Here is a 16449-nt window from a genome sequence, read left to right as displayed (position 1 = left end):
ATATAATTATATTATTATAATATTATAATATATGATAATAATATGATGAATATTTAATTAAGTGGAGAGCTTGGTCCAAACTTAAAGGTCTCTCCTATTTGTAGGGGGGGTAGGGGGGGTATACGTTAATTTTTTTAAAAAGAAGAAGGGGGTGAAATTGTATGATGTTGAATCGTATTATTATTTATGTCCTTGATATCAATAATGTAATTCTTAAATAATGTCTTAATTCATTAATTAACATTTCCGTAAACCAAGAAAAAATGTTCAACCTTGATGAACCATTGACGCGCTGCACTCTGAAATGTCAATTGAAAGGAAAGAGAGAAAAAATAACCTGACCCCCGTGGAGAGAACGCTCGGCATGTGGGATTATCTCACTGATGAACTCCACCAACAACTTATGTCAGCGTCGATGAAAGAATGAGGAATAAATCGATTAATGGCCCTGAAGTAGGAACCAAATGCCAGGAATAGTTCATTTAGTGAAACCCCCACTGTTATTGTCCCTCACCTTCAATAATAATATGCATTAAGAAATCAACTGATGGTCGGTTCTTACTACATTAATAGTTGGTATTTTACGGGGTGTTGAGTCCTGGTATATCTTGACTGATGAGTTTATTGTTCGGTCTTAAATTTCGTTCAGTTCTTCAACAATTTTTAGGGATTTTTCTAGTCATGCTTTTAGCATTTTTAGTTTTCTGTACTTGCTTTATGGGTTATAGGAATTATAGGTGAATATATAGTACTATGTCTTAGTTATGCATTATATTAATGTTTAATATATATGAATGGGGATAATACATATATGTATTATCAAAAAGTAGTTTAATTAAGAATGCTGGCTTTGGGAGCCAGTGGTGGGGGTTGAAGTCCCTTCTTTTTGAGCATAAGGGGGGACTTTAACCCCCGACATTCGGTTTACAAGACCGACGCTCTGAATCTGAGCTACTAATGCTTGTTAGTTTAGTATTTTGTTTTCTAGTCAACCGGCTATTGGCATCAAGATTAGGAAGAGAGAGAAGTAAAGTACTGAGGCAATTTGTCCGATAATAATGTAAGGATGTTCGACGGGTATGCCTCCAATTCAGGTTAGGATGACGACGTCGGCAATTAGGGTTCAGAATAGGAATTGTGATAGTGGGCGGAATGTTAGGCTTCGTTGTTTAGAGGTGTGTAAGAAAGGAACTACTATAAGAATTAAGATTGAGGCAAGAAGGGCCAGGACTCCTCCTAGTTTATTGGGGATAGACCGTAGAATTGCGTATGCAAATAGGAAATACCATTCTGGTTTAATGTGGGCGGGGGTAACTAGAGGGTTGGCTGGTGTGAAGTTGTCAGGGTCTCCGAGGTAGTTTGGAGAGAATAGGGCGAGTGTTGCGAGGGCTGAGAGCATGATTGTGAAGCCCAGGAGGTCTTTGTAAGAGAAGTATGGGTGGAATGGGATTTTGTCTGCGTTTGAATTAAGTCCTAGGGGATTGTTGGAGCCTGTTTCGTGAAGAAAAATAAGATGTACGATGGCAGCGGCTGCAACGATAAATGGGAGGAGGAAGTGGAAGGCAAAGAATCGTGTTAGAGTGGCGCTGTCTACTGAAAAGCCTCCTCATACTCATTGAACGAGCGTGTTTCCTACGTAGGGGACAGCAGAGAGCAGGTTTGTAATTACAGTGGCGCCTCAGAAGGATATTTGTCCTCATGGGAGAACGTAGCCTACGAAAGCGGTGGCCATTACTAAAAGTAAGAGGACTACCCCTACGTTTCAGGTTTCTTTACTTAGGTAAGAGCCATAGTAAAGACCTCGGCCGATGTGGGAGTATAAGCAAATAAAAAAGAATGAGGCACCGTTTGCGTGTAGATTGCGAATTAGTCAGCCGTAGTTTACGTCTCGGCAAATGTGGGCTACGGATGAAAAGGCGGTAGAGATGTCGGATGTGTAGTGTATTGCAAGGAACAGTCCTGTGATGATTTGTGTAATAAGGCATAATCCGAGTAGAGAGCCAAAGTTTCATCAGGCGGAAATGTTTGAGGGGGTAGGAAGGTCAATTACTATGTCGTTTACGATTTTTAGTAGGGGGTGGGTTTTGCGTAGGCTGGCCATTAGTGTTTTTGTAGTTGAGTAACAACGATGGTTTTTCACGCCATAGGTCCTGGTTAAAATCCTGGCAGAAACTATGTTTTATGCGCTTGTTTTTCTTTTATTAGGGATGTTGGTTGTGATAATTGTGTTGTCTACAAATCCTGCTCCTTTTTATGGAGTTTTCAATTTGGTGCTGGTTGCACTTCTTTGCTGTGGGGCTTCAGTTTTGCACGGGGGGACTTTCTTGTCTTTGGTGTTGTTAATGATTTATATGGGGGGCATACTGGTTGTGTTTATTTATTCGTCAGCGCTGTCTGCAGATAAGGATCCTAAGGCGCCTACAGGTTGACAGGTGGTTTTATTCTTTTTTGGATATTTTTTTTTTGTTTTTGGTATCTTGTACACAAATATGGTCCTTGATGAAGAGGTGTGATGAGGGGTTTCTGGAGAGATAGACTGAGATGCAGTTTTTCGAGGTGATATGGACGGGGTTTCACTTATATATTCTAGCGGTGGGGGAGTATTACTATTGGGGGCCTGGGTCTTGTTATTGACGTTGCTTGTAGTATTAGAGCTGGTGCGGGGGTTGGGTCGGGGGGCTCTTCGAGCAGTTAGGTAAGAAGAACGAGGGTTGATAGAGCAAGGGTCGTGAGGAAGAGGACAAGGTATGTCTTGATTGATCCTTGTTGGATGTTACTAATGGTAGAGATGAGGGGAGTATTGATAGATGAAATTGTTTTGGGTCCAACTTTTTCTAGTCAGGTTAGGTCAATAATTTGGGTAGCAATTGTTTGTCCTAAAATGAGATTAATTTTAGGAGAGGCACGGTGTACAATTGTTGGGAAGAAGCCAAGTATGTTTGAGAAGTGGTGGGGAGACAGGTGTGGTGTAGGTTTAAGTTGTTTGGAGGTTAAGGAAGCTAATTCTAGGGCAATTAGGAGTCCTAAGATTGTGACGATAAGAGCAGTAAGTTTAACAACTATAGGTATTGATATTACGGGTGTTTTTGTTGGGAGAAGGTTTGTGGTGATTAATAGGCCAGCAATAATGCTGCCTCATGCCAGTCGTTTGATAGGGTTAATTACAGATGGGTTATTTTCATTGATTGGTGAAAGGGAATTAAAGCGAGGGTGGCCTATGGATACGAAGAATACGACTCGTAGGCTGTAGATAGCTGTGAAAGAAGTTGCTAGGAGGGTGAGGCATAGGGCTCAGGCGTTTAATTGGGAGGTGGTTAAAGATTCGATGATGGCATCTTTGGAAAAGAAGCCGGCTAGGAAGGGGGTTCCGGTCAGGGCTAAGCTGCCAATTGTTAAGCATGAAGAGGTAACAGGGGTCAAGTGGTGTATCCCTCCCATTTTGCGGATGTCTTGTTCATCATTTAAGCTGTGAATAATAGACCCAGAGCATAAGAATAATATGGCTTTGAAAAAAGCGTGGGTGCAGATGTGCAGGAAGGCAAGTTGGGGCTGATTTAGGCCGATGGTGACTATCATTAGGCCTAGTTGACTGGAAGTTGAAAAAGCTACAATTTTTTTGATATCGTTCTGGGTTAGGGCGCAGGTGGCGGTAAATAGGGTGGTTAGGGCTCCTAGGCATAGGCAGAGTGTGAGGGCTGTTGGGTTGGTTTCTAAGAGGGGGGAGATGCGGATTATTAAGAAGATTCCTGCAACGACTATAGTGCTGGAGTGGAGTAGGGCAGAGACCGGTGTAGGACCTTCTATTGCAGAAGGAAGTCACGGATGAAGGCCGAATTGGGCTGATTTGCCTGTTGCGGCTAAGATCAGGGCAACTAATGGGAGGGTTATGTCTATGTTTTTAGTGGAAAAGAAAATTTGTTGTAGTTCTCAGGAGTTTAGGTGGGTGGCTATTCAAGCTATAGCGATAATTAATCCAATGTCTCCGACTCGATTATAGATGACTGCTTGTAGGGCGGCTGTATTAGCGTCTGCTCGTGCGTATCATCAGCCGATAAGAAGGAATGATATGATACCAACCCCCTCTCAGCCGATGAAGAGTTGAAATATGTTATTGGCGGTAACAAGAATAATTATTGCAATTAGGAAGACCAGAAGGTATTTATAGAATCGGTTTATGAATGGGTCTGAGTGTATGTATCAGGATGCAAATTCTAAAATGGATCAGGTTACGTATAGTGCTACTGGGGTAAAGATAATTGAGTAGGAGTCGAATTTAAGGCTGATGTTGATGTCAAAGGTGAGGGTGTTTATTCAGTTTAAGTTAGTGATGATAGATTCAGTTCCTTCATTAAGGTGGAGGCAGAGGGGCAGGAGGCTGACGAGGAAGGCGTATTTTACTGCTGTTTTCACTTGAATAAGTGCTCAGTTTGGGTTTTGTGGTTTTGGGGAAAAGGTTGTTAAAACTGGGTAAATGAGTAGTGCAAAAATAATAATTAGGGTAGATGTTATAATTAGAGGGGTGGAGTGCATAGCTTTTACTTGGAGTTGCACCAAGAGTTTTTGGTTCCTAAGACCAACGGATTAGCTATTATCCTTCAAAAGCTGGGTCGAATGAGCCCCGGAGTTTAACCGAGGGGGATGAAGATTAGCAGTCTTCATTGTTGCGAACCTCTTTCGGTGGACAAGAGGGTTTTAACCTCTGTTTTTAGAATCACAATCTAATGTTTTGATTAAACTATGTCTACAGGCAGTTCACCCTCAGATTAGTTCTGGTTTTGTAATAATTAGGATTAGTGGGAGGAGGTGGAGGGCGATAAGAAGGTGCTCTCGGGTGTGTGAGGGTTCAAGAGCTAGGAGGTGGCTGGGGGCGGGCCCTCGTTGGGTTATGAGGAATATATAGAGCGAGTAGCCGGCAGTAATAAGTGTGCCTAGTCCAGTAAGGCCAATTGTTCACGGGGATCAATTGAATAGGGAGGTAATAATCATTAGTTCTCCTATTAAGTTGGGGAGGGGTGGTAATGCTAAATTGGCGAGGCTTGCGATGAATCATCAGGCTGCTATGAGAGGGAGGATTATTTGCATACCTCGAGCAAGTAGTATAGTTCGGCTGTGTGTGCGCTCGTAGCTAGTATTAGCTAGACAGAATAAGGCGGATGATGTTAATCCGTGGGCAATTATGAGGATTAGCGCGCCGGTGAATCCTCAGGGAGTTTGGATGAGAATACCTCCAACTACCAGTCCTATGTGGCTGACTGATGAGTAGGCAATTAATGATTTTAGGTCTGTTTGACGTATGCAGATGGAACCAGTTATAATCACTCCTCAGAGGGCTAAGACAATGAATGGGTAGCTGAGTTCTTTGGTTAAGGGGTCTAGGGTGACTAAAATTCGTATTATGCCGTAGCCCCCTAGTTTTAGTAGTACAGCGGCTAGCACTATAGATCCTGCAATGGGGGCTTCTACGTGAGCTTTGGGTAGTCAGAGGTGAACTCCGTAAAGGGGTATTTTAACTAGGAATGCCAGGATACATCCTGCCCACCAGATCTTATCTGCATATGATGTTAGTTCAAGTTGGCCCAAGTGGGGGAGCATAAGGAGGGATAGGGATCCATTAGAGTTTTGTAAGAGTAGTAGTGCGATGAGGAGGGGTAGAGAGCCTGCTAGGGTATAGAAAAGGAAGTATGTACCTGCGTTAAGACGTTCTGCTTGGTTTCCTCAGCGAGTAATGAGGATCAGGGTGGGGATTAGAGTGGCTTCAAATATTACGTAAAACATGATCATTTCTGTGGCGGAGAAGGCAAGGATCAGGAAGAATTGCAGGGAGGCAAGAAGTGTGATATACATTCGTTGACGGTTAATTGGTTCATGAGATGTGTGGTTTTGGCTGGCTAGGATTATTAGAGGAAGGAGTCAGCATGAGAGGATTAAAAGGGGGGTTGATAGTGGGTCAGTGGCTAAGTAGGGGTTGAGGAAAGTTCACCCTGTTTCAGAGGCGTTTTTTAGCCATAGTAGGCTAGTGAGAGCAATTAGGAGACTGTTGAGGAGTGAAGAGGGCCACAATCATTTAGGGGGTGTTAATCATGTTGCTAGGATAAGTATAGTGGTTGGGATTAGGATTTTTAGCATTGTAGGAGGTTTAGGTTTTGTAGGTGATCTGATCCGTGGGTACGGGCTGTGGCGACTATTAAAGCTAGTCCTACACCAGCTTCGCATGCTGAGAATGCTAGAAGGAGTAACGGCGCGGCTGAAAAACTGGTGGAGGATATTTGCAGGCTTCATGTTGAAAGTGCGAGGAATAGGGCTAATATTATGCTTTCAAGACATAAGAGTGCAGATAGAAGGTGGACTCGGTAAAATGCAAGGCCGAATAGTCCTAGGAAGAAGACTGAGGTGAATGAGAGTTGGATGAGGGTCATCAGGTTAATTATGGACTTTAACCATAGTTTTTTGAGCCGAAATCAAATGTTTTGATTAAACTAATTACCTATTCGGCTCATTCAAGGCCTCCTTGGAGTCATTCGTAGGCTAGGCCAATTGTGAGGAGAATTAGAAGGGCGGAGGTCCATATAAGTGTTAGGGTGGGGGATGGGAGTTGATCCCCTCAAGGGAGGGGGAGGAGAAGGGCGATTTCTAAGTCGAAAAGGAGGAACAGAATTGCGACTAACAACAACCGTAGTGAGAAGGGGAGTCGGGCTGATCCTAGGGGGTCGAACCCACATTCGAATGGTGATAATTTTTGGTAGTCTGGTGTAAGGGCGGGGAGTCAGAATGATACGGTCATTAAGATGAGGGATAAAGCTGTGGTGATAATTAATATTGTTGTTAGTAAGTTCATTATCTTTCCTTGGAGTTTAACCAAGACTGGGTGATTGGAAGTCACAGGTACTGACTTTATACTAAAAAGATTTATGAGCCTCATCGGCATATTGACATGTATAAGAATAATCAGACCACATCTACAAAGTGTCAGTATCAGGCGGCTGCTTCGAAGCCAAAGTGGTGTTCGGAGGTGAAGTGGAATCGGATTTGTCGTAGCAGACATACGGCTAAGAAAGGTTGATCCGATGATGACGTGAAGGCCCGTGGAAGCCCGGTAGCGACGAAGAAGGTTGAGCCGTAAACACCATCTGCGATTGTGAAGGGGGCTTCATAGTACTCTATTGCTTGCAGGAATGTAAAGTAGAACCCTAGAAGGATTGTCAGGGTGAGAGATTGGATTGCTTGTTTTCGTTCACCTTCTATAATGCTGTGGTGAGCTCAGGTTACGGTAACTCCTGATGCCAGTAGGACTGCTGTGTTTAGGAGGGGGACTTCGAAGGGATTTAAGGGGATAATGCCTGTAGGGGGTCAGCAGCCTCCTAATTCAGGAGTGGGGGCTAGGCTTGCGTGGTAGAATGCTCAGAAGAAGCCAAGGAAGAAGAATACTTCGGAGGTAATAAATAGAATTATTCCGTATCGAAGGCCTTTTTGGACAGGAGGGGTGTGGTGGCCTTGGAATGTGCCTTCTCGTACGATATCTCGTCATCATTGAAGTATTGTGAGTAAAAGTAGGACTAGTCCTAGGGTTATTAGGATAGTTGAGTTAAAGTGGAATCAAATGGCTAGGCCGGATGTAAGGAGAAGGGCAGCGACTGCTCCTGTTAGGGGTCATGGGCTTGGGTCTACTATGTGGTATGGGTGTGCTTGATGGGCCATTAAACGTTTTCTTGTAGGTAGAGGCTTAGAAGAAGTACGAAAACATAGGCTTGGATTATTGCGACGGCGACTTCTAGAAGTGTCAGGAGGAATAATAGGGTTGATGTCAGAATGGCGACAGTTGGTATAAGGGGGAGGAGTACGAAAGCTGCTGTAGCGATTAGTTGAATCAACAGGTGGCCTGCTGTGAGGTTAGCGGTTAGTCGAACTCCTAGTGCTAAAGGTCGAATGAAGAGGCTGACAGTTTCGATAATAATTAGGATAGGGATTAGAGCGTTGGGGGTGCCTTCTGGAAGAAGGTGGCCTAGGGCTGCTGTTGGGTTGTTTCGTATTCCGATGATTACTGTTGCGAGTCATAGGGGTACAGCTAGGGCTATATTTACGGAAAGCTGTGTGGTGGGGGTGAATGTGTATGGAAGGAGTCCTAGCATATTAATGGTAATTAGGAACACTATTAATGAGGCGAATATAAGGGCTCATTTGTGCCCTCCTATGTTTAGTGGGAGGAGCAGTTGTTGAGTAAATCGATTAATAAATTGGCTTTGAAGTGTTAAAAGACGATTGTTGGTTCAACGGTTGGTTGGTGTGGGGAAGAGGGTCCAAGGTAATAGGAGAGCGAGGGCAATCAGGGGAATACCAAAGGCGGTGGGGCTAAGAAATTGGTCGAAGAAGCTTAGTGTCATGATCAGGGTCAGGGTTTGATTTCTTTGGGGCAAGTGTTTTGAGAGGAGGGTTCATTTGGGAATAAGTGAGCTATGATTTTTGGAGGGAGGAAGATTAGGAATACACATCAAGAGAAGACCATAATGAGGAATCAAGGTGCGGGGTTGAGTTGAGGCATTTCACTAAGGGTGTTTGGTAGGCACCATTTTTAGCTTAAAAGGCTAACGCTGTGTCCGTTTTAGCTTCTTAGTGAGGCATCTTCGAGCATTAGTGAGGATCAGTTTTCAAAGTGTTCTAGGGGGACGGCTTCAACAACGATTGGTATGAAGCTGTGGTTAGCTCCGCAGATTTCGGAGCATTGGCCGTAGAAAACACCAGGTCGGGACAGGATAAAGGCTGTTTGGTTTAGACGGCCGGGTACGGCATCCATTTTTACACCTAGAGAGGGGACGGCTCAGGAGTGGAGGACATCTTCTGCTGAGACTAGGATTCGAATGGGGGAGTCCACTGGAACGACCATTCGATGGTCAGTTTCTAAAAGGCGGAATTGGCCGGGGGCCAGGTCTTGTGTGGGGACTATATATGAGTCAAAGGCTAGGTCGCTATAGTCTGTATATTCATAGCTTCAGTATCATTGGTGACCTATAGCTTTAATTGTTAGATGGGGGTCGTTGATTTCGTCTATTAGGTAAAGAATTCGGAGGGAAGGGAGGGCAATGAGGATAAGAATAATAGCTGGTAGGATAGTTCAGATAATTTCAATCTCTTGAGAGTCTAGAATGTACTTGTTAGTTAGTTTGGTGGAGACTATAGCAACAATAATGTAAAGTACTAATGTGCTAATAAGGAATACGATTATTAGAGCATGGTCGTGGAAGTGAAGGAGTTCTTCTATTACTGGTTGAGCTGCATCTTGAAACCCTAGTTGTGAAGGATGTGCCATTAATAATAAGACACGTGGGGGTTTAACCCACAATTCTACCTTGACAAAGTAGTGTAATTGCCATTTTACTAGAGTCTTATGAAGAAAGTGACAGAGTGGTTTTGTAGCTGGCTTGAAACCAGTTTACGGGGGTTCGATTCCTCCCTTTCTCGGATAGAGGTTTGAGTTTGGACAAAGGCGGGCTCTTCGAATGTGTGGTAAGGAGGAGGGCACCCGTGTAGTCATTCTACATTTGTCATTGTTAGTTCAACTGATTGGACTTCTCGCTTAGCGGTGAAGGCCTCTCAGAGGATAAAGAGGAACATAATTACTGCCACTAGAGAGACTATTGAGCCAATTGAGGAGACGGAGTTTCATAGGGCGTAGGCGTCGGGGTAGTCGGAGTATCGTCGAGGTATTCCAGCTAGACCAAGGAAGTGTTGAGGGAAGAAGGTTAGGTTGACACCAATGAACATTACTCCGAAGTGGATTTTAGTTCAAGTGCTGTGGAGTGTGTATCCTGAAAATAGTGGGAATCAGTGTACGAATGCACCCATAATTGCAAACACAGCACCCATGGAGAGGACGTAGTGGAAATGGGCAACTACGTAGTAGGTGTCGTGTAATACGATGTCTAGGGATGAATTGGCTAGGACAATTCCGGTTAGGCCACCCACTGTAAATAGGAAGATGAAGCCGAGGGCTCATAGTATAGGGGTTTCTCATTTAATTGATCCTCCATGCAAGGTTGCAAGTCAGCTAAATACTTTGACTCCTGTGGGGATGGCAATAATTATTGTGGCAGAGGTAAAGTAGGCTCGGGTGTCTACGTCCATGCCGACTGTAAACATGTGATGGGCTCATACAATAAAACCAAGAAGACCGATGGCCATTATGGCTCAGACCATGCCCATGTAGCCGAATGGTTCCTTTTTGCCCGAGTAGTAGGCTACGATGTGTGAAATTATTCCGAAGCCAGGGAGAATTAGAATGTAGACTTCAGGGTGTCCAAAGAATCAGAATAAGTGTTGGTACAAGATGGGGTCTCCTCCTCCTGCTGGGTCAAAGAAGGTTGTATTTAGGTTTCGGTCAGTGAGAAGTATTGTAATCCCTGCTGCAAGGACTGGAAGGGAGAGCAGGAGAAGTACAGCAGTAATTAAAACGGCTCACACGAAAAGAGGTGTTTGGTATTGTGAGATTGCTGGGGGCTTCATGTTAATGATAGTTGTGATGAAGTTGATCGCCCCTAGAATAGAGGAGACCCCTGCAAGATGAAGAGAGAAGATGGTGAGGTCTACAGAAGCCCCTGCGTGGGCAAGATTTCCTGCTAGGGGTGGGTAAACAGTTCAGCCCGTACCCGCTCCGGCTTCTACTCCAGAGGATGCGAGCAGAAGGAGGAAGGATGGGGGAAGCAGTCAGAAGCTTATGTTGTTCATTCGGGGGAAGGCCATGTCTGGGGCTCCGATTATAAGTGGGATTAATCAGTTCCCAAAGCCTCCAATCATGATTGGTATTACTATAAAGAAAATCATTACGAATGCATGGGCTGTAACGATTACATTGTAGATCTGGTCATCGCCCAAGAGTGCGCCGGGTTGACTGAGTTCGGCCCGAATAAGAAGACTTAGTGCTGTGCCTACTATTCCGGCTCAGGCACCAAAAACTAGGTATAGGGTGCCGATATCTTTGTGATTGGTTGAGAAAAATCAGCGTGTGATTGCCACAGGTAGAATGGCTGAGGGTTAAGCGGTGGTTTGTAGCCCCATATACAGAGGTTTAAGTCCTCTTTCTATCAGCCCTGGGGTGTTACATGTTAGATTGCAAATCTAAAGAAGCAGATTGACGTCTGCCGGGGCTTTCCCCGCCTTTTGCTTTTGCTAGGCGGGGAAAGTTAGATGGAAGCTCGTTGGTTTTGGGCGCTTAGCTGTTAACTAAGAGTTTGCAGGATCGAGGCCTGTCTATCTAGTTAAGGCTTTAGCTTAATTAAAGTGTCTGTTTTGCATGCAGAAGATGTGAGATAATGGCTTGCAAGTCTTATCAGGGACTGAAAGATTTTCACTTCCACTGAGAGCTTTGAAGGCTCTTGGTCTGGTGTTAACCTAAGTCTCTTATGTGTTAAAGAGTGTAAGTACTTCAGGGGTTAAGGGGAGGAGGAGAATGGAAGAGGATAATAAGATAGCGGTTGGTAATGTTTTTTTATTTGTTTGGGTTCGTCAGGGTAGTGTTCCTGTTAGGTTATTTGGGGAGATGGTTAGGGTTATAGCGTAGGATAGGCGTAGATAAAAATAAAGACTTAGTAGGGCGCTTAGGGCTGCTAATGTGGCTGTTATGCCTAGGTCTTGTTTTGTAAGTTCTTGAAGGATAAGTCATTTAGGCATGAAGCCAGTTAGTGGGGGTAAACCTCCTAATGACAGAAGGATCAGGGGTATTAGGGATGAAATGATCGGGGTTTTGGCTCACGAGATTGTTAAGGTTCCAATTGTTGTGGTTTTGTTTATCATGAAAGCAAGGAAGGTGGAGGAGGTTATGATGATATAAAGTGCTAGGGTTATTACAGCTAGGGTTGGTGAGAATTGAAGAATAATGACTATTCAGCCTAGGTGGGCGATGGAGGAGTAGGCTAGAATTTTACGTACTTGGGTTTGATTTAGGCCTCCCCACCCGCCGACAAGTATGGAGAGGATGGCGAGGAGGATTAAGAGTGTTTGGTTATTAGGTTGAATTTGTAGTAGAAGGGAGAATGGTGCGATTTTTTGTCATGTGGCTAGGATAAGTCCAGTTGTAAGGTCTAGTCCTTGTATTACTTCTGGGAGTCAGGTGTGAAGTGGGGCTAGTCCAATTTTTAAGGCTAATGCAATGGTAATTATGGTTGTTGGGACTGGGTGGGTAGCTTGCTGTAGCTCTCATTGGCCTGTTATTCAGGCGTTGGTTGTAGCTGCGAGGAGGAGGGTTGCTGCTGCGGCAGCTTGAGTTAAGAAGTATTTTGTAGTGGCTTCAATTGCCCGTGGGTGGTGTTGTTGGGCTATTAGGGGAATAATAGCTAGGGTGTTAATTTCTAGGCCCATTCATGCAATTAGTCAGTGTGTGCTGGTAGTTGTAATAGTTGTACCTAACAGCAGGCCAAATAAAAGGGAGGCAGTAATATAAGGGTTCATTTGTAAAGGGGGGATTTTAACCTCCATTTTTAGGGTATGGGCCTAAAAGCTTATTTAGCTGACTTTACTAGAAAGTGGTGTAGTGGAAGCACTGAGAGTTTTGATCTCTCCGGGTTGGGTTCAAGTCCCTTCTTTCTAAGGAGCTGGAGGGAATTTAACCCTCATGATTCACTCTATCAAAGTGGTCCTTTGTTTCAGGCACAGTTCCTTTTATATTTGAGGGGGAAGGCCTGCTATTGTAGTTGGGAGTGCAAGATGTCAGATAATGAATGCTAATGTAAGTGGTAGGAAGTTTTTTCATGTGAGGTGTATTAGCTGGTCATATCGGAATCGTGGGTAGGAGGCTCGGGCTCATAGGAAGATGAGGGATAAAATGGCTGTTTTTGATATTAAATTGATAGAGGTTAGTTCTGGAAGAGCGGGCATATGTAAGGCTCCTAGGAACAGGATTGTGGAGAGCGTGTTTATTAAGAGGATGTTGGCATATTCTGCCAGAAAAAATAGGGCGAAGGGGCCTCCTGCATATTCAACATTGAACCCAGATACCAGTTCGGACTCCCCTTCTGTTAGGTCAAAGGGGGCTCGGTTTGTTTCGGCTAGCGTGGAGATGTATCATATTGCTGCAAGGGGTCATGTTGGGATGATTAGTCAAATGCTTTCCTGGGTGACGTTAAATGTTTGTAGGGTAAAGTTGCCTGTAAAAATAATCAATGATAAAAGGATTAGCCCTAGACTTACTTCGTATGAGATTATTTGTGCAACTGCTCGTAGGGATCCTATAAGGGCATATTTTGAGTTGGAGGCCCATCCGGAGCCCAGAATAGAGTAGACTGCCAAGCTAGAGATAGCTAGGACAAATAGAATGGCCAGATTTAAGTCAAGGATGGGGTAGGGGAGGGGCATTGGTGTTCATATTATTATGGCGAGAGTAAGGGCTAGTGTAGGGGCAATAATGAATAGGATGGGAGCGGAGGTAGATGGTCGGACGGGTTCTTTGATGAAAAGTTTAACGCCATCGGCGATGGGTTGGAGGAGTCCGTAAGGTCCTACGATGTTGGGCCCCTTTCGTAACTGCATGTAACCTAAAACTTTTCGTTCAATTAATGTTAAGAAAGCTACGGCTAGTAGAACGGGTACAATAATGGTTAGGGGGTGAATTAAGTGGGTAATTAGTATTGTAGTCATAGTTAGGGAGAGGAGTTGAACCTCTGTTCGAAGGGTTTAAGGCTTTTGCAATACCGGGCTCTGCCACACTAACATGTCATGTTCTTTGACTTAGTTTTGTACTCTCTTATTTGCTTGAGCTGGATTCAGCAAGTGAGAGTGGGGCTTGTTTGTACATTGGCCCCTCTTTTTCGGTCCTTTCGTACTGGAGAAAGGTACTTCATAAATAGAAACTGACCTGGATTACTCCGGTCTGAACTCAGATCACGTAGGACTTTAATCGTTGAACAAACGAGCCTTTAATAGCGGCTGCACCATTAGGATGTCCTGATCCAACATCGAGGTCGTAAACCCTCTTGTCGATATGGACTCTAAAAGAGGATTGCGCTGTTATCCCTAGGGTAACTCGGTTCGTTAATCGGCTTTAGCCGGATCATTATTGGTCAGATGTTCTGTATCCTAGAGTGGTGACTCTTGGATTTAAAAAGGGTGTTTTCATTCCACATGGAGGTTTTTTGTTACCCCGCGGTCGCCCCAACCAAAGACATTAAAACAGGTTCACTAGGTTTATTCCCTTTATTTAGGGTTTATTGACAGGGGCTGTTTTTTGTCTAAAGCTCCATAGGGTCTTCTCGTCTTATGGTTTTATCCCCGCTTCTGCACGGGGAGATCAAGTTCATTGACTTGAGAAAGGAGACAGCTAAGCCCTCGTTATGCCATTCATACAGGTCCACATTTAAAGGACAAGTGATTGCGCTACCTTTGCACGGTCAAAATACCGCGGCCGTTAAACATATAGTCACAGGGCAGGCGTGACCTCTTATTCACTGAAGCAAGAGGCGATGTTTTTGGTAAACAGGCGAGGCTTTGAGTTTGCCGAGTTCCTTCTTTTTCTTTTAGTCTTTCCTATTTGGCACACCAGTGTAGGGGTAACGGAAAAGTGTTAAATGTTTTTCTTGTTGTGAGTTTAATATTTATTTCCCTCTTTGGTTGGGTCCGTTGAATTTCGGTGGGGGTTCGTTCTGATGTACACTTGTGCTTGGAGGGGGTCGGCCCCTTATTACTCATTTTAGCATAATTTCTTCTATGGAAGCATAGAAAAGCCCGGTAGGGGAAGGGGTTAGGAGTGTTTTATTGGTATTTGTGGCAGGGATGTGCTAGAGCTTTAACGCTTTCTTGTGGTGGCTGCTTCTAAGCCTACTTAAGCGCGGTGCCTTGATTTTTTATGATCCTTATCCTCCTGTTAAAAGTTGTTTCTTGTATCAAAGGGGCTGTACCCCCTTTGATTAACTCTTTTGGTTTCTTAAAGTCGGGTTAATATAAATAGTTATGGAGTTAAGAAGCCAAAAGGCTGAGCTTATACTCAGTTCTCGGGCAACCAGCTATAACTGAACTCGGTAGGTTTATCACCTCTACTCAAAGCTCTTTCCACTCTTTTGCCACAGAGACGGATGTGCCCTATAAAGGCTGTCTTGGAGTAGCTCATTCAGTTTCGGGGTGTTAGACTAAAGTGCTCTTTGCCTAATTATACTAGCTAAATCATGATGCAAAAGGTACGAGGTGTAATCTCTGCTTTTTTTTACTTTACTGGGTTATTTCATTTCTCTTTCAGCGTTCCCTTGCGGTACTTTATCTATAGCTCCTAGTTCCTTTTCTATCTCCTATACTAGGGTGGAAAAATGATTTGTTTTGTTTAGTTAAGTATCTTAGGGGGTATTTATAGTGGTTTGTTGTGGGTGGGGTGGGGGCTAGCTGTTAGGTGTCGGGGCAGCTCGATTTGCACGGGCGTCAACTCGGTGTAAGGGAGGTGCTTTAAGCTGTTAAGCTATGCTCCGGTTTTTCCAAGTGCACCTTCCGGTACACTTACCATGTTACGACTTGCCTCCCCTTTTCTTTTGGTGGCTTATTAGTTATTTTTAAATTAAGAGTTTGGGGAGAGTGACGGGCGGTGTGTGCGCGCTTCATAGCCGGTTTCAGCATGACACTCTATTTCTTGCTTACTGCTAAATCCTCCTTCGGGTGTGCATTTCAGCACATCTTTCGTGTTCTCTAGGCAGAGAATGTAGCCCATTTTGTCCCCCTCCATTCGCTACACCTCGACCTGACGTTTTTGGCTGTGCCAATTTTGTCTACTATTTGCCCTTCACAGGGTAGGCTGACGACGGTGGTATATAGGCGGTTAAAACAAGGAGGGGTGAGGTTGAACGGGGAGTATCGGTTTTAAAACAGGCTCCTCTAGATGGTTTTAAAGCACCGCCAAGTCCTTTGGGTTTTAAGCTAATGCTCGTAGTAACCAGGCGGATATGTACGTAGTTTCATATCGTGTTTAGGGGTAGGCATAGTGGGGTATCTAATCCCAGTTTGTGTCCTAGCTTTCGTGGGTTCGAGTTAGTGAGGCTACTTTCGTTATTGTTCTTCGTTGCTTCGGAAGCGTATAACAGCCTTGAAGGTGTTCGGTCTCAGTTTGTTGTTTTTAGTTCTAACCACCCTTTACGCCGTTGGCTAACAACTTGGGTCTCTCGTATAACCGCGGTGGCTGGCACGAGTTTTACCGACTCTTTAGATCATGACTAAGTCAAGTTTTCACTTATGGCTTAATGTTTATCACTGCTGAATTCCCTTGGGGGCGTGGCAAAGCTAGGTGTCATGGGCTACAAATTTGTGTGCCTGATACCAACTCCCTATTTCCGGACGGGGGGCGGGGGGCATTTTCACTGGGATGCGGATACTTGCATGTGTAAGTTTGATCAGAGTTGTTAGTAAAGTCAGGACCAAGCTTTTGTGCCTGCGGGACTTTTCAGGGCCCATCTTAGCATCTTCAGTACTCTGCTTTGGTTAAGCTACGCTAGC

General features: G+C 44.3%; 13 protein-coding genes across 13 annotated transcripts, besides 25 other annotated features; 1 reads left to right on the top strand and 12 right to left on the bottom strand. All coding sequences in view use genetic code 2, as the record gives it.

The window, feature by feature from the left end:
* Nucleotides 1-820: a D loop (control region).
* Nucleotides 821-890, top strand: a tRNA (tRNA-Pro).
* Nucleotides 890-961, bottom strand: a tRNA (tRNA-Thr).
* A 3-nt stretch (nt 962-964) lies between these two features.
* Nucleotides 965-2101, bottom strand: CYTB (cytochrome b). The gene has a single exon. It carries the CDS (start codon nt 2099-2101, stop codon nt 965-967), a length of 1137 nt encoding a protein of 378 aa, YP_009034543.1.
* A 4-nt stretch (nt 2102-2105) lies between these two features.
* Nucleotides 2106-2174, top strand: a tRNA (tRNA-Glu).
* Nucleotides 2175-2696, top strand: ND6 (NADH dehydrogenase subunit 6). The gene has a single exon. It carries the CDS (start codon nt 2175-2177, stop codon nt 2694-2696), a length of 522 nt encoding a protein of 173 aa, YP_009034542.1.
* Nucleotides 2692-4530, bottom strand: ND5 (NADH dehydrogenase subunit 5). Its single transcript has one exon. The coding sequence runs from the start codon at nt 4528-4530 to the stop codon at nt 2692-2694; it is 1839 nt and encodes a 612-aa protein (YP_009034541.1).
* Nucleotides 4531-4603, bottom strand: a tRNA (tRNA-Leu).
* Nucleotides 4604-4608: 5 nt separating this feature from the next.
* Nucleotides 4609-4676, bottom strand: a tRNA (tRNA-Ser).
* Nucleotides 4677-4745, bottom strand: a tRNA (tRNA-His).
* On the bottom strand, nt 4746-6126 carry ND4 (NADH dehydrogenase subunit 4). Its single transcript has one exon. A coding segment is annotated over exon 1 (1381 nt).
* Nucleotides 6120-6416, bottom strand: ND4L (NADH dehydrogenase subunit 4L). Its single transcript has one exon. The coding sequence runs from the start codon at nt 6414-6416 to the stop codon at nt 6120-6122; it is 297 nt and encodes a 98-aa protein (YP_009034539.1).
* Nucleotides 6417-6486, bottom strand: a tRNA (tRNA-Arg).
* ND3 (NADH dehydrogenase subunit 3) lies at nt 6487-6835 on the bottom strand. Its single transcript has one exon. A coding segment is annotated over exon 1 (349 nt).
* Nucleotides 6836-6906, bottom strand: a tRNA (tRNA-Gly).
* Nucleotides 6907-7695, bottom strand: COX3 (cytochrome c oxidase subunit III). The gene has a single exon. It carries the CDS (start codon nt 7693-7695, stop codon nt 6907-6909), a length of 789 nt encoding a protein of 262 aa, YP_009034537.1.
* ATP6 (ATP synthase F0 subunit 6) lies at nt 7695-8378 on the bottom strand. The gene has a single exon. The coding sequence runs from the start codon at nt 8376-8378 to the stop codon at nt 7695-7697; it is 684 nt and encodes a 227-aa protein (YP_009034536.1).
* On the bottom strand, nt 8369-8536 carry ATP8 (ATP synthase F0 subunit 8). Its single transcript has one exon. It carries the CDS (start codon nt 8534-8536, stop codon nt 8369-8371), a length of 168 nt encoding a protein of 55 aa, YP_009034535.1.
* Nucleotide 8537: 1 nt separating this feature from the next.
* Nucleotides 8538-8610, bottom strand: a tRNA (tRNA-Lys).
* Nucleotides 8611-9301, bottom strand: COX2 (cytochrome c oxidase subunit II). The gene has a single exon. A coding segment is annotated over exon 1 (691 nt).
* Nucleotides 9302-9307: 6 nt separating this feature from the next.
* Nucleotides 9308-9379, bottom strand: a tRNA (tRNA-Asp).
* A 3-nt stretch (nt 9380-9382) lies between these two features.
* Nucleotides 9383-9453, top strand: a tRNA (tRNA-Ser).
* On the bottom strand, nt 9445-11004 carry COX1 (cytochrome c oxidase subunit I). Its single transcript has one exon. It carries the CDS (start codon nt 11002-11004, stop codon nt 9445-9447), a length of 1560 nt encoding a protein of 519 aa, YP_009034533.1.
* Nucleotide 11005: 1 nt separating this feature from the next.
* Nucleotides 11006-11075, top strand: a tRNA (tRNA-Tyr).
* Nucleotides 11075-11138, top strand: a tRNA (tRNA-Cys).
* A 34-nt stretch (nt 11139-11172) lies between these two features.
* Nucleotides 11173-11246, top strand: a tRNA (tRNA-Asn).
* A 2-nt stretch (nt 11247-11248) lies between these two features.
* Nucleotides 11249-11317, top strand: a tRNA (tRNA-Ala).
* Nucleotide 11318: 1 nt separating this feature from the next.
* Nucleotides 11319-11389, bottom strand: a tRNA (tRNA-Trp).
* On the bottom strand, nt 11390-12435 carry ND2 (NADH dehydrogenase subunit 2). The gene has a single exon. A coding segment is annotated over exon 1 (1046 nt).
* Nucleotides 12436-12504, bottom strand: a tRNA (tRNA-Met).
* Nucleotides 12504-12574, top strand: a tRNA (tRNA-Gln).
* Nucleotides 12574-12643, bottom strand: a tRNA (tRNA-Ile).
* Nucleotides 12644-12645: 2 nt separating this feature from the next.
* ND1 (NADH dehydrogenase subunit 1) lies at nt 12646-13620 on the bottom strand. The gene has a single exon. The coding sequence runs from the start codon at nt 13618-13620 to the stop codon at nt 12646-12648; it is 975 nt and encodes a 324-aa protein (YP_009034531.1).
* Nucleotides 13621-13693, bottom strand: a tRNA (tRNA-Leu).
* Nucleotides 13694-15361, bottom strand: an rRNA (l-rRNA).
* Nucleotides 15362-15434, bottom strand: a tRNA (tRNA-Val).
* Nucleotides 15435-16381, bottom strand: an rRNA (s-rRNA).
* Nucleotides 16382-16449, bottom strand: a tRNA (tRNA-Phe).

Source organism: Takifugu flavidus, mitochondrion (assembly GCF_003711565.1).
Source record: "Takifugu flavidus voucher ECSFRI-JHDFT01 mitochondrion, complete genome".
Taxonomy (NCBI): Eukaryota; Metazoa; Chordata; class Actinopteri; order Tetraodontiformes; family Tetraodontidae; genus Takifugu; species Takifugu flavidus.
This window is presented reverse-complemented; position numbering and strand designations above follow the sequence as displayed.